Source organism: Phyllopteryx taeniolatus, chromosome 16, assembly GCF_024500385.1.
Source record: "Phyllopteryx taeniolatus isolate TA_2022b chromosome 16, UOR_Ptae_1.2, whole genome shotgun sequence".
Lineage (NCBI taxonomy): Eukaryota > Metazoa > Chordata > Actinopteri > Syngnathiformes > Syngnathidae > Phyllopteryx > Phyllopteryx taeniolatus.
Genome location: NC_084517.1, coordinates 9,375,027 through 9,390,791, shown reverse-complemented (window position 1 = coordinate 9,390,791; position 15,765 = coordinate 9,375,027). Strand labels below are relative to the sequence as shown.

Genomic DNA, 15,765 nt, shown 5'->3' with positions numbered 1-15,765 from the left:
TGATGCAGTGCCGCCTGAGGGATCGAAGGTCACGGTCATTCAATGTTGGTTTTCGCCTTGCCGCTTACATGCAGTGATTTCTCCAGATTCCCTGAACCTTTTGATGATGTTATGGACCGTAGATGATGAAATTCCTAAACGCCTTGCAATTGTACGTTGAGGAACATTGTCCTTAAACTGTTCGACTATTTTCTCACGCACTTGTTCACAAAGAGGTGAACCTTGCCCCATCTTTGCTTGTGAATGACTGAGCAATTCAGGGAAGCTCCTTTTATACCCAATCATGGCACCCACCTGTTCCCAATTAGCCTGTTCACCTGTGGGATGTTCCAAACAGGTGTTTGATGAGCATTCCTCAACTTTCTCAGTCTTTTTTACCACCTGTCCCAGCTTTTTTGGAACGTGTTGCATCCATAAAATTCTAAGTTAATGATTATTTGCTAAAAACAATAAAGTTTATCAGTTTGAACATTAAATACCTTGTCTTTGTAGTGTATTCAATTAAATATAGGTTAAACATGATTTGCAAATCATTGTATTCTGTTTTTATTTATGTTGAACACAACGTCCCAACTTCATTGGACTTGGGGTTGTACATAAGAATTGTGACTGGCAGGCGTCAGCCATTCCAATAGTAACACTTTGGAAATAGGACAACATGAGTTATGAGGATGTCATGGACGGGTATGATTGGCCAGTTGGCTGCACGAGCCAATGGGGACCAAGCTTCACCAGATAGGTTTCCACGGTAGCACAGCGGGGAGATTCATTCATTCATTGAAAAGAGGCATTGCCATTTTAAACTGTGTCAGTCATACATGATGTTGTCTTGATCATTTTTTTATTGTTATTCTTGTACAAAAAAAAAAAAGAAAAAGAAAAGAATCAAGCTAAAAGACGGCAGTAACACTATCAGAACCATGTTGTATCACTAAAGTTGTCAATATGTATATGAATTATGAATACACTTAAAATGCTTCAACTATGCTTTTCATTTTGCTGGAACATTTTATTCTACTCTGAGTAATATTCATGCTCAATTGATTGTTAATTTTTAAATATTTTTAAAGGGGTGGAAGAATCTCTGAAGTTCTGTTTCTGTGCAAGTGTTGTATTTAAGCAGAAAAATGCCCGCAGGTCTTTGTGGTTGTATCTTAACTTCTCATAGCTTTGATCCTCTGCTCGGAACACAAATTAGTTGTCACTGTTTCAACAGCGCCTGTACAGGTTGCAGCTGGGGAGTGCACTCCATTTTGCCTCACTTGCATCAGGACACTAAGAATCAACTGTCAAATCCACACAACAAAGAATTCTTATTAACCAATCAATAGATTATGGCACCCCTTATAAAATTAATGCTTTCCAATTTTTTCTTTCAGCTTATACTCATGCTCACCTTCACTCTTCGCTTTAGCTAACACTTTTCAGCACACAATCTGACTTGGCAAAAACATTTCTCTTTTACTCACAGCTAGAGCTGCCTTAACTTACAAAAGGAAACCAAAAATAGTTTAAATATAATTTGTAGAAATAAATCAATGCTATGCAATGAAAGACTTCAAAAGTTTGTGACGCTGCAAATTTAGCTACTGTGAGCCGGAGTAAAATAATGGATGAGTCAGGTCTCTCCTCAGTTTCTCTCTATTTTGTTGCATGGGTTACACTGAGAGTGTGATGCTTACTAAAATGATTGGAAAATGTATAATTAGAGGTATGTATTTTGGCTGCTGATGGTCTAGTGCAGCAAGCCCGTGCACAGGCATTTTGGGTCACAATCTGAGGTTCAGAGCACTCTGGAGAAGGTTTTGGTCCAGGATATCCCTGTACTTGGCCGCATTCATCTTTTGTTCGATTGCAACCAGTCTCCCTGTCCCTGCAGCTGACAAACACCCCGGCGGCATGATGCTGCCACCAACATGCTTCACTGTTGAGACTGTATTGGACAGGTGATGAGCAGGGCCTGGTTTTCGGCACACATACCGCTTAGAATTAAGGCCAAAACGTTCTATCTTGGTCTCATCAGACCAGAAAATCTTATTTATCACCATCTTGGAGTCCTTCAGGTGTTTTTTTTAGAAAACTCCGTGCGGGCTTTCATGTGTCTTACACTGAGGAGAGGCTTCCGCCGGGCCACTCTGCCATAAAGTCCCGACTGGTGGAGGTTATGCAGTGATGGTTGACTTTCTAGAACTTTCTCCCATCTCCTGACTGCATCTCTGGAGCTCAGCCACAGTGATCTTTGGGTTCTTCTTTACCTCTCTCACCAAGGCGCTTCTCCCCTGATTTCTCAGTTTGGCCGGACGGCCAGCTCGAGGAAGGGTTCTGATCATCCCAAATGTCTTCCATTTCAGGATTATGGAGGCCACTGTGCTCTTAGGAACCTTAAATGCAGCAGAATTTTTTTTGTAACCTTGGCCAGATCTGTGCCTTGCCACAATTCTGTCTCTGAGCTCTTCGGGCAGTTCCTTTGACCTTATGATTCTCATTTGCTCTGACATGTACTGTGAGCTGTAAGGTCTTTTCTAGACAGGGGTGTGGCTTTCCTAATCAAGTCCAATCAGTATAATAAAACACAGCTGGACTCCAATAAAGATGTAGAACCATTTTAAGGATGATATGGGGTGCTGTGTGTACACTAATGAGGGGGGGACTTAAATGATTTTAACAAATGGGTGTAATATAACAGAGTGAAAAATTTAAGGGGGTCTGAAAACTTTCCATACCACTGTATTTAAAACTTTTGTTACTGCTATTACTTAACCTATAACCTGTACATTTTTTTTCTTCCATCCATTTTCTGAGCCGCTTCTCCTCACTCGGGTCGCGGGCGTGCTGGAGCCTATCCCAGCTGTCATCGGGCAGGAGGCGGGGTACACCCTGAACTGGTTGCCAGCCAAACGCAGGGCTCCTACAAACAAACAACCATTCGCACTCACAGTCATGCCTACGGGCAATTTAGAGTCTCCAATTCATGCATGTTTTTGGGATGTGGGAGGAAACCGGAGTGCCCGGAGAAAACCCACGCAGGCACGGGGAGAACATGCAAACTTCACACAGGCGGGGCCGGGGATTGAACCCGGGTCCTCAGAACTGTGAGGCTGACGCTCTAACCAGTCGCCCACCGTGCCGCCTATAACCTGTACAACACAACAACAACAAAATTGAGGGGGATGTAATACTAAACAACTTAGATAAGGTGGTTGTACTACTGCGCACACACTCATAAATGTGGATGTGGTGCAATTGATGACAGGGTAAGGTTTAAGAAAATACAATTTTGCCATAAACATACTACCAAATGTTTTGTGGAGGGCTGAAGCCCCCATAAAGCTTAGCGACGCCACTGGGCTAGCGGACATCATGGCATCAGTGTTATGCGTTTGGCACGACATCAAACTTATATGAAATAGCATTTAAGAATACAATATTTAGAAACTGGATAGAATTTTCCATTTTTTGCACAAAAAAAAAAGTTTAAAATATTGTGAGGTAAAATCCAATTGTCATCCTCTACAATGGAAGAAGAAATGTAAATGCAAGTGACCACTCTATGTTAGGTTAACATAGTATGGGCCACTAGTAACAGATAAATTGGTTTTCAGAGTGACTGATGCCTTATCTTCTGCTGAAAATAACATAAATCTTTGTGGTGAAATGAGTGGAGTTGTTAAATAAGTCGTCCTTGGAGCTCTCCATTGGTGTCACCACCTCTCAGACTCAAACGCAGTCGTAATCAGGGAAAATGATGGCGGTGCAAAGCAATGTTCATGTAATACTCTATACAAGGTCATGCTGATGTCCCGATCAAAACAGAGGAAGGAGACCACAGGGGATAGGAGGCGGCGGCGGTGATGATGAGGAGAGGAGATGAATGGAATAGTTGAAAATGAGTTGCGGGTCCAAAATGAAAACAGATGGAAAAGAGTTTGGATTAATATGGATTAAAGAAGTGGAGTGTGTGTGTGTGTGTGTGTGTGTGTGTAACATGCACACAGTTGTGTCTGACTACTGGCTTCCTCATTTAGCACTCCTCCTCACTATATGATGAAGAGGGAGAGCAGACTGGAAGTGGAGCAGGAATGACAAACGTAGAGAGACAGCAGAAGGTGAGTGCATTTTTCTTATTTGTAATCAAAGGTTACTCAAGTTAAATTAAACCTGGTGGAGAAATTGACATTTTCTCTTCTACTTTGCTCCTAATTGATCTCTAATTACCGGATGTCTTCTCTACTTTTCTGTCAGGATTTTATTTTTTTGCCAGACCTTAAATTGTCTAAAAGCCTGTACCTTCTTTTTTAGAAACCTTAATAAATCATTTTAAGTAAACAGACTAAGGTTCTTTTACTTGGAAACTGACAGCATGTTATTCTTCAAGAGGCATGACCGAATAGCACACCAAATTGGACTTTGCTTTTATACTCTGTGACAGTAATGTTGGAATAGAAAGGTCCTTCCACAAAAGTCGGGGGGGGGGGGGTCAAATTGTCCAGGAGTAAGCCAACTTTTATGAGCAAATTATCATTTCACGCACATTCAACTACTCCTCTCCGTAGTGGCCAAGAACTACCGTAAATAACTCAACTGTCAAAACTGACAGTAACGCGTAAGTATCCCGATTTAAATGACCAGTGGTGACACGAAAAAAACCAAATGCTCTTGCCTGCAAGATTATCCTCACTTGGGGTCACGGGCGTGCTGGAGCTTATCCCAGCTATCTTTGGGCGAGTGCAGGGTACACCTGGTCGCCAGCCAATCGGAGGGCACATACACAACCCCAATTCCAATGAAGTTGGGACGTTGTTTTAAACATAAATAAAAACAGAATACAATGATTTGCAAATCATGTTCAACCTATATTTAATTGAATACACTACAAAGACAAGATATTTAATGTTCAAACTGATAAACTTTGTTTTTAGAAAATAATCATTAACTTAAGAGTTTTAGGGCTGCAACACGTTCCAAAAAAGCTGGCACAGGTGGCAAAAAAGACTGAGAAAGTTGAGGAGTGCTTATCCAACACCTGTTTGGAACATCCCGCAGGTGAATTGGGAACAGGTGGGTGCCATGATTGGGTATAAAAAGAGCTTCCCTGAATTGCTCAGTCATTCACAAGCAAAGATGGGGCGAGGTTCACTTCTTTGTGAACAAGTGCGTGAGAAAATAGTCGAACAGTTTAAGGACAATGTTCCTCAACGTTCAATTGCAAGGAATTTAGGGATTTCATCATCTACGGTCCATAATATCATCAAAAGGTTCAGGGAACCTGGAGAAATCACTGCATGTACGCGGCATGGTCGAAAACCAACATTGAACGCCAGTGACCTTCGATCACTCAGGCGGTACTGCATCTAAAGCCGACATCAATATGTAAAGGATATCACCACATGGGCTCAGGAACACTTCACAAAACCAATGTCAGTAAATACAGTTCGGCGCTACATCCGTAAGTGCAACTTAAAACTCTACTATGCAAAGCAAAAGTCATTTATCAACAACACCCAGAAATGGCGCCGGCTTCTCTGGGCCCGAGCTCATCTAAGATGGACTGATGAAAAGTGGAAAAGTGTTCTGTGGTCCGACGAGTCCACATTTCAAATTGTTTTTGGAACTTGTGGACGTCGTGTCCTCCGGGCCAAAGAGGAAAAGAACCATCCGTACTGTTATGGACGCAAAGTTCGAAAGCCAGCATCTGTGATGGTATGGAGCTGTGTTAGTGCCAATGGCATGGGTAACTTACACATCTGTGAAGGCACCATTAATGCTGAAAGGTACATACAGGTTTTGGAGAAACATATGCTGCCATCCAAGCAATGCCTTTTTCATGGACGCCCCTGCTTATTTCAGCAAGACAATGCCAAACCAGATTCTACACGTATTACAACAGCGTGGCTTCGTAGTAAAAGAGTGCGGCTACTAGACTATCCTGCCTGCAGTCCAGACCTGTCTCCCATTGAAAATCTGTGGCGCATTATGAAGCGTAAAATACGACAATGGAGATCCCGGACTGTTGAACAGCTGAGGCTGTACATCTAGCAAGAATGGTAAAGAATTCCCCCCACAAAGCTTCAACAATTAGTGTCCTCAGTTCCCAAACGTTTATTGAATGTTGTTAAAAGAAAAGGTGATGTAACACAGTGGTAAACATGAGCCTGTCAAAGCTTTTTTGGAACGTGTTGCAGCCATAAAATTCAAAGTTAACGATTATTTGCTAAAAACAATAAAGTTTATCAGTTTGAACCTTAAATATCTTGTCTTTGTAGTGTATTCAATTAAATATAGGTTAACCATGATTTGCAAATCATTGTGTTCTGTTTTTATTTATGTTGAACACAAGGTCCCAACTTCATTGGAATTGGGGTTGTAAACAAACAACCATTTCCGCACTCATTCACACCTACGGGCAATTTAGAGTCTTCAATCAACCTACCACACATGTTTTGGGGATGTGGGAGGAAACTGGAGTACCCGGGGAAACCCCACGCAGGCACGGGGAGAACATCAACGGTCCTCAGAACTGTGAGGCAAATGTGCTAACCAGTCAGCGACCGTGCCGCCTGTAAACAGTAATAATAATAATAATAATATTATCTTGCATTACACTTATATAGCCCTTTTCTAGGAACTCAAAAGATCCTTTACAATTGCATAAATTATTCATTCACTCCTCAGTCACACCTGGTGGTGGTAAGCTACTTGTGTAGCCACAGCTCCCCTGAGGGGGTCTGCCTGAAGTGTGGCTGCCATTCTGCGCCTACCACTGTGCAGTATTGTATGTTTAGGAGTTTAAAAGGTGTTTGAGAGTATTGAAAGTGTTTATAACCATATAGTAGAGGTTAATAGGCATGTGGCGAAAATTAGTAAGAGTCTGGGGAGGTTCATTCAGCTTTAAAATATGTATCCATAAATCTGGGGGGGAAATGTGGTCGCTACTTCATTGATTTCACCTATTGCGGGGGAGATGACTATTTTTGAAACAACCACATAGCTTCGCTTTAGATAAGTGATATAGCAACATTCACAGGCATGTATTCTTTATCCTCTGCGAAGAACGGTCAATTTTACCGTGGCTTACTGAGGACTGAGGGCTCAATGTATATCTGTATGTCAGTATATTATTGCAGGTGGCCAAGGCACGCAGAAAGAGCAACACAATATCCATTGAATTGGAGCAAAAACTTTAATTCTTTACATTCTAATTAATCACGTCATTACTGTATGTTTTTACAAAGTATAATATTTAATATAATATATATGTTTTCTTAACACATTACAAACTTTTTGTTGTTTTTCCTTGGGAGGCTGGAACGGCATGATAGTATTTCCATTTGTTTCAATGGGGAAAGCTGATTCTCAAACAAAAAGATTGCTGGGTCCCCATTTGAAATCTGAAAATGCCTTAAATCACAAATTTGATCAACACATGATGCTAGGACCAATAATTCCCCAATACTGTACAGTATATATTTTTTCATAACCAGAATATAAAGTTGTGTGTGTACATGGGGACAAAAAATACAAATTGATAGTCAGTCCATGTCATGCTTTTCTTTCCCCCATAGAGGACAGTATTTCAAAACTTTATTTTTCTTGCCAAAGATTTCTCTCTGCATCCCTTCACCAATGTCTCCTTCACACAGGCATGATGGCGTTGCTACAGCAAATGCGCTCCCCTCCGCTCTCCTTCATCCAGACTGTTCTGTCTCTCTGCCTGGCTGCCATGGCGCTCATGTCCTCCTACTGGTGTGTGGGTAAACAGAAGCTCCCCAAGCCTCTGTGTTCACCCATCAAGCATAGCAAATGTATCCCAGTTCCCGGCGTGTCCAACTCCTCCCACATCCAGTTCTCCTGGGAGACGGGAGACGACCGCTTCGTCTTCCCCGTGTTCCACACGGGTCTGTTTATCACTTGTGAGGAGAACATCTACACAGATGAATGGGGTGAGGGTTCAAAACACAACACATGATTCAAGCAGTGAAAGGATGCTGTGAAATGTTGAGAAAATGTAAATTAGTCAAATAACAGATGACAAAGAAACAACATTAGTTGGTACTCTTATGAAACTGAACGATAACCAGTGCCAGAGCTGTTTATAATTCTGCCAATACAAAGATAATGATGTTTGGATTGAAACTGTCAGAGAGATATTCATTTTATAATGTACAGTATTTATTTTTATGATTGTAGTTTGCAGTAATAAACTACAGTGTATCATCCTGAGAGCCGTTCCTAAAATTTTGCTCCTATTAGCTCAATACCAGTGGTGAGCAAACAGGGCCAGCGAGGCTTAAACTGACACCACACACTGACCTACATTTATTTACAACCTAAATTCTAATATTTGATACATGACTGCCAACAGTTTATTCTCCTAATTTCATAGCATTTCAGATTTTTTTGTCCAATCAGAATTCAGTCTCTATGTGCAGCCATCTTAATCTAATCTGCGCAGGGCCTTCAGAATCAGTAGTGTTGGCTGACGTAAAATTAAACTAGATTCACAATGGAACTGTTTAACAAATCCAATTTCAAATTCACTAGCTGGTCCATAATAATATCAAAATGTTTCCGTCATCTGATTGGTTGGTCAGAGCAAACCTTGTCAGTTATGACCGACACACATTAATCCATTTAATAATCAGCATTTAGATGGAATGTTTTAATTAATTAATTTATTTACATTTTTTTGTCATGTAGATAGATAAATTATAGTTATTACGTTTTTGTATACCATTGATGGTTTCTGTAATTATGACATGATAGTGGTGGTGTTAAGAGGTGGATTAAGTTTAGTAAATCCCCACTGAAGGCCCAGGTACCAAATGCAGGGCCCGCCATTGTTGGATCTAATATAAAGATAGTTGAACTATCAGAAATCCAATGCAGTCCTACACCCACATTAATAAATGTATTGTTTATATTGGAAAAAAAGAGCATCATTATCCTTGAAAAGGCAGAATTTTCGACATAACTAATTTGGTTGTATCTCATTAGATTTTGCAGATTTAACATTCAGTCAGGTGCTTTGAAAGGCAAGGAATTTAATAAACGAGAGCTCCTTACATTAATACACAAACATTTTTATAGTTAGCAATCAGTGCCACAGTCATGGGATTTTCACTGGTATTAACATGGGTGTAGCACAGCATTATTCTCAAGGTGAGATGAGGATCCACAAAAAAACAGGAAGCGAAGACAGCAAATTGGGTCATAGAGGGAGTGGAAATCCAAGGTGATAATAGGGACTGAGCTCCCGGTCTGTGTTCGTTGGAATTTGTGTGTGTGTGTGTGTGTGTGTGTACATGTATGCATGTGTGCGTGAGTGTGCTCAGCCTTAAAGGGGATTATTTTAAGTGTGTGTTCTGCTTGTGGAGATTTAGTCTTCAGCAGAATGCCTCAATCATGGATCAGAAATCCGGAGAGCAAAAGGTCAATAGGATACAACAAACACCGGCTGCGGTCTGAGTATCAGCTGATTTGTTGTTGTTGTTGTTGTTTTTTTTAATCTTTGAATGATACTGACGTAAGTGGCCATTTATATCCCTCTCCAAAATTATTGGAAGAGAGAGGCCAATTCCTTTATTTTTGCTGTAGAATGACTACATTTGGGTTTGTCATCACAAGATATGACACAAGAGATCAACATTTCATCTTATTTCCAGGTAAAGAATTTACATCTACAGTACATCTGATACACAACTTAGAAGATAACTCATAGCTTATAGCTTTGTAATGGGAAAAAAAAACTCTATATCAGAACATTTGAGTGACAGCTGTGTTTTGTTGCCAAGGTGTGTCGTATGACACTGATTATTCAAACAATAAATAGCACTGAATGTCTCTGTTCAGTTTCAGATTTGGGTTTTGCCTGGGAAGACTTCATGTACACGAAGTTGATCAGGGAAAATAAGTGGAAGGTTGTAGACTGGCCAAGTGAATCTTTGGATTTAAAACCCTATCGAGCATGCATTTTACTTGCTAAAGAGGGGACAAAAGGGGATTACCACCCCCCCCCCCTCACCCCCACCTAAAAAAAAAGCATCTTACGAAATCACAAAAGAAGAATGCAAATGTTTGGTGAAGGATATGCAGCTAAATGTTACAGTCAGTATTTTCATTTGCAATACCCTGACCTGAAAATTTGGTGTTTTATTAAAAATAATCTTCTTTGTCTTCTTCTTCAAGTTGTTGTATGCGATCCAAATGTACATACCTGAAAATAAAAGATGAAATGTGGATGTTAGATAAATCTCTATAATATACAATAATGAGATCCAATATAAGATCCCTCTCAAAAGTCTTCCTTTACATAAGTAATTATGCTCATCACTTGTACCTGTGATTGCACAGTAATCCCCCACCTATTAATTGTTCGCTATTTGTGAATTTCCTATTTGCAGTTTTTTGGGTGGAACCTATTCTTTGTTAGTCGCTAAAAACTCCACCACCTAGTCATGTTTTTTGTGCTCTTTCTCCAATGTGCTAAGGCAAAATGGCCCAATGAAAGATGGAAAACTGTTAACGTCCAAGACAGGTGGGAGGCAGATTGTCTGTTCACTAAAGTAAAAGACAGACCTGTTTGTTGTGTGCAGAGCAACGTGGCTGTAATAAAGAACATAACATAATTGAATTTTTTTTTTTAATGCCCTTTATCAACTCCTCAACAGCGACTCTTAATAGTTTGAAGTTTGGATTTTTATTAAAGGGTATTCTTATTTTTTTTGGGTTGTTTTGTTGTTGGCCTTTGAAAAAAGATTTACATCAAAAAAGAAAGCTAGTTGGAGATAGATAAATAGAAGATAGAGAGACAGAAGAATTCATGTTATCTATTTAAATACAAAACAACAAACAAATACCACTGATGTCTTTTATCGCAAATTGGATTTCTCGTGTTTATAATATTAAAGTTTGTTTATTCCAGATTCAGTGTTTAAGCAAAATTTAAGTTTGTTGTCAATGATAAACTTTAATGCTTCATTTCTGCAGAAAAGGGAAACATGCACATCGCAGTGATTTTTCATTAAATATTAAGTTTGGCACATACTGTATTTGGCTTTTTGCGATACAGTAATCCCCTGCGACAGAGTCCTACCGCCGACAGCGAGAAAAAAACAATTGTCGTCTCCCCTAAATCTTTTTATAATTGCCTATATAATACTTCCATCCATCCATTTTCTGAGCCGCTTCTCCTCACTAGGGTCGCGGGCGTGCTGGAGCCTATCCCAGCTGTCATCGGGCAGGAGGCGGGGTACACCCTGAACTGGTTGCCAGCCAATTGCAGGGCACATAGAAACTAACAACCATTCGCACTCACAGTCATGCCTACGGGCAATTTAGAGTCTCCAATTAATGCATGTTTTTGGGATGTGGGAGGAAACCGGAGTGCCCGGAGAAAACCCACGCAGGCACGGGGAGAACATGCAAACTCCACACAGGCGGGGACGGGGATTGAACCCCGCACCTCAGAACTGTGAGGCTGACGCTCTAACCAGTCGGCCACCGTGCCGCCTATATAATACTTTAAACTATACCACAAAATATGATCATTTCGAACTGCACGTGTAGATGCACGTGCGGCAAAGACTCACCATAACAACCAAGGCTAAATTTATCCATCCATCCATTTTCAACACCGCTTATCCTGGTTAGGGTCGCGGGGCGCTGGAGCCTATCCCAACTGACCTCGGGTGAAAGGCGGACTACACCCTGAACTGGTCGCCAGTCAGTCGCAGGGCACATATAGACACAGACAACCGTTCGCACTCACATTCATACCGTCACTGACTGGGAACTGAACCCACGCTGCCTGCACCAAAGTCAGGTGAGTGTATCATTACACCATCAGTGATATGCTAAATTTAGCTCCTCCCCAACATATACAGTATACAGCTGGTCTGTTCCCATATCACTTCAACATACTTTCTTGAGACCAATTCCCACTTAGACAGGGCTTTGGCACCATCATGTGGCATCTTTCGACGCTCATTGAGCTGAAGTCCCATGTGAAATCATGGATGACTTCAGAAGTGTATTTTTTAGCATAATTTGGTCAACTTCAAAATTGTATGACTTCCACTCAACTATAAAATTTCCAAAATTTCTGTTCCAGAGGAGAAGTGTCGAGGGTTCCACACTTTGACTCCAGGTTCTGAAAAAGGTGAATTGCTTTCTTTCCTCTGCTCACATTGTAAACTGCTTGTAAATTCTTTATGACGCTTCGTCATTCTCTCATTATGTCTCTGGTCTCTCAGCAATGATGTGGTTGTCGCTGTCCTTGGAGTTCATGTACGTGGGTCTGCTGCTCATCAGCTGCATACTGCTGTCTGTGCAGTTGTGCATCAGGGCCTGGTTTCCCTCCACGCAGCGTTGGGGCCAGCTGCTCAACGCGTTTGCTGCGGTCTTCACAGTCCTGGGAGGTGCAGAACTGGTTTACGGACGATATGACATACAGTACCAATGCCTGTGATATTCAGCTGTATTTCATTTGGGTTGTCTCTGTTTGGGCCTCCCCAGGTCTGCTTGGAATGGTGGGTCACATGATGTTCATGCAGGTGTTTCAGACTACAGTGTCCATTGGCCCAGAGGACTTCAAGCCCCACAGTTACGGCTATTCTTGGGCCTTTTAGTGAGTCCATTACACACATTGCACACACAAATAACTCGCACTGGATGGCCAGACCTTTAAACCGGTGACACACATATTTTAACTTTTCAAAATGTGAGCGGCTCTATACATGATGAGGGGCAAATCACTCAACACCCCCACACCTCATGACAATCACTCAATCTTTCAGAGACATCTAAAGAGGGGAGTACTCATATTAAGCCCGTTCATTGTAGTATGTGTACACCTTGCACCGTACACCGCACACTTTAGTTTACGATGAATCGCTCTTCCAGGCTTGGGTGTACTCGGTTGTAAGATTTTCTTCTTCCAAGCAGTGCATGTCTGTTGTGTACTGTATACTTTTCAAATGTTGTGAAAGGTACTATATCAATTAGCATACCACGTTCCCCTGGAGTGTCAATCATAATGGAATGGTACGTAAAGTATCCTTTTGGCTCTTTATTGCAAGAAGAAAACAAGGTTCATTGGCAGAAAGCATTTGTTTTCCCAACCCATTCCTGTGTCGAGAGGAATCAAGACTGCCAAGTTTGTAGCCCCGCCCCAACTACCATTACACTACTGTAGGTATTCAAACAGAAGGTTGCCAAACAGTGTACAGTACAAATTAGTTATTGCCAAAACAGAACATAGATCAGTTTTATTTGTTTTGTATTTTCATTCAAATTCTGTGTGTTGGCTACAGGAAGATCTCACCCCTGGCCAAAAATGTCTTTCTATAAAGTTTTGTTGTCATAGACTCAACGTAATTAGGATCACAGCAATCATGAGTGCCCATTCATATGTACTACCGATTCATAATTGCTCTCAGATCAGGTGAAAAATATTTGTTTTGCATGATGGCCTTCATCTCAAATGAGAATGCTGGATGTTTGTAGTGCTGTAGTTAGCATATTCCTTTTGTGTGTTTCCTTCAGTATGGCCTGGTTTGCCTTCACTATCTGCATGTCAGCCGGAGTCTCCACCCTGAACAACTACACAAAGAAGGTCCTGATGGTGGGAGCCCGACTTAACTCCAGCCTCAACCCCTTCAACTTTGTGGGGCTTTTGCCCCCAGCTCCTTACTTCATTGCACCAAACGCTGGCATGGTCCACGCTTATCCCCAGTCCCACGCGCAAATCTCCCATTTGTCCCCTTACTACGAGCAGTCATCAACCAAGTTACCACCGCCCGGTAAGCCTTCCCACTCCATTCCTCTATCCCACTCGGTGTCCTTCCCTCCTCCATCCTCCCACCCTCCGTCCGTGTCCTCTTTTCACCGTTTGTCCCTCCCATCTCCTTCTCATTCAACCAGCTCGCCTGTTGTTGTCCACGGACTCCTGACAGGTCACGAGGAGAACATGGTCCCTCTTTACATGCCACAGGAGTACTACAGCCCTCTTTGAACTCTTATGGCGCGATAGTAGAGTATAGGTTTCTCCTCGGTGCAGTTCATTTGGTCAGGTGTGAGCACAGTAACAGAACTCAGGTGCAGACCAAATAAATCAGCAGCCTGGTTACGGTTCAAAAGAAAAGTGCAGATCCAATCCTGTATCTTGTTAGACTATCCATATATCCATTTTCTTTACCGCTTGTTGAGGCTCACGGGGAGCTGGAGCCTATCGCAGCTGATTTCAGGCAAAAGGTAGACTACACCCTGCAATGGTCACGAGTCAATCACAGGTGATATACAGAGACAGACAACCATTTAAACTACCACTCACACCATCACTGAGTTGAAACTGAACTCATGGTGCCTGTAGCCAAGTCAGGTGATTGGGACCAGAGAAAGCACATAGCTGTGAAAGCATTTAATATCCACTTGGGTGCAACGGAAGTACTGTTGATGACAGGATGCAGCTGCCCAAAAGAGTTGACTCAAGAAAAGTTGGTATCATAATGGAAATGTGGTGTAAGATTATTCGCTATTACAACCCCAATTCCAATGAAGTTGGGACGTTGTGTTAAACATAAATAAAAACAGAATACAATGATTTGCAAATCATGCTCACCCTATATTTAATTGAATACACTACAAAGACAAGATATTTAATGTTTAACTTTATTGTTTTTAGCAAATAATCATAAACTTTGAATTTTATGGCTGCAACACGTTCCAAAAAAGCTGGGACAGGGTCATGGTTACCACTGTGTTACATCACCTTTTCTTTTAACAACATTCAATAAACGTTTGGGAACTGAGGACACTAATTGTTGAAGCTTTGTAGATGGAATTCTTTCCCATTCTTGCTTGATGTACAGCTTGGATGGCAGCATATGTTTCTCCAAAACCTGTACGTACCTTTCAACATTAATGGTGCCTTCACAGATGTGTAAATTACCCATGCCATTGGCCCTAACACAGCCCCATACCATCACAGATGCTGGCTTTTGAACTTTGCGTCCATAAAAGTCCGGATGGTTCTTTTCCTCTTTGGCCCGGAGGACACGACGTCCACAATTTCCAAAAATAATTTAAAATGTGGACTCGTCGGACCACAGAACACTTTTCCACTTTGCATCAGTCCATCTTAGATAAGCTCGGGCCCAGAGAAGCCGGCGGTGTTTCTGGGTGTTGTTGATAAATGGCTTTTGCTTTGCATAGTAGAGTTTTAAGTTGCACTTACGGATGTAGCGCCGAACTGTATTTACTGACATTGGTTTTCTGAAGTGTTCCTCAGCCCATGTGGTGATATCCTTTACACATTGATGTCGGTTTTTGATGCAGTGCCGCCTGAGGGATCGAAGGTAACGGGCATTCAATGTTGGTTTTCGGCCTTGCCGCTTACGTGCAGTTATTTCTCCAGATTCTCTGAACCTTTTGATGATATTATGGACCGTCGATGATGAAATCCCTAAATTCCTTGCAATTGTACGTTGAGGAACATTGTCCTTAAACTGTTCGACTATTTTCTCACGCACTTGTTCACAAAGAGGTGAACCTCGCCCCATCTTTGCTTGTGAATGACTGAGCAATTCAGGGAAGCTCCTTTTATACCCAATCATGGCACCCACCTGTTCCAAATTAGCCTGTTGACCTGTGGGATGTTCCAAACAGGTGTTTGATGAGCATTCCTCAACTTTCTCAGTCTTCTTTTGCCACCTGTCCCAGCTTTTTTGGAACGTGTTGCAGTCATAAAATTCTAAATGAATGATTATT

General features: G+C 41.6%; 1 protein-coding gene and 1 long non-coding RNA gene across 2 annotated transcripts; one reads left to right on the top strand and one right to left on the bottom strand.

The window, feature by feature from the left end:
• The first annotated feature begins 3,482 nt into the window (after window positions 1-3,482).
• On the top strand, window positions 3,483-15,733 carry LOC133466074 (germ cell-specific gene 1-like protein). Its single transcript, XM_061749415.1, has 6 exons — window positions 3,483-4,106; window positions 7,641-7,940; window positions 12,110-12,157; window positions 12,252-12,416; window positions 12,514-12,625; window positions 13,543-15,733. The coding sequence occupies exons 2-6, from the start codon at window positions 7,643-7,645 to the stop codon at window positions 14,009-14,011; spliced, it is 1,092 nt and encodes a 363-aa protein (XP_061605399.1). The 5' UTR covers window positions 3,483-4,106; window positions 7,641-7,642; the 3' UTR covers window positions 14,012-15,733.
• On the bottom strand, window positions 7,786-11,662 carry LOC133466076 (uncharacterized). The gene is made up of 3 exons (XR_009784834.1): window positions 11,589-11,662; window positions 10,134-10,213; window positions 7,786-7,923 (listed from the first exon to the last, which is right to left on the bottom strand). It is a non-coding gene; the product is annotated as an uncharacterized LOC133466076 (long non-coding RNA).
• Window positions 15,734-15,765: the final 32 nt, after the last annotated feature.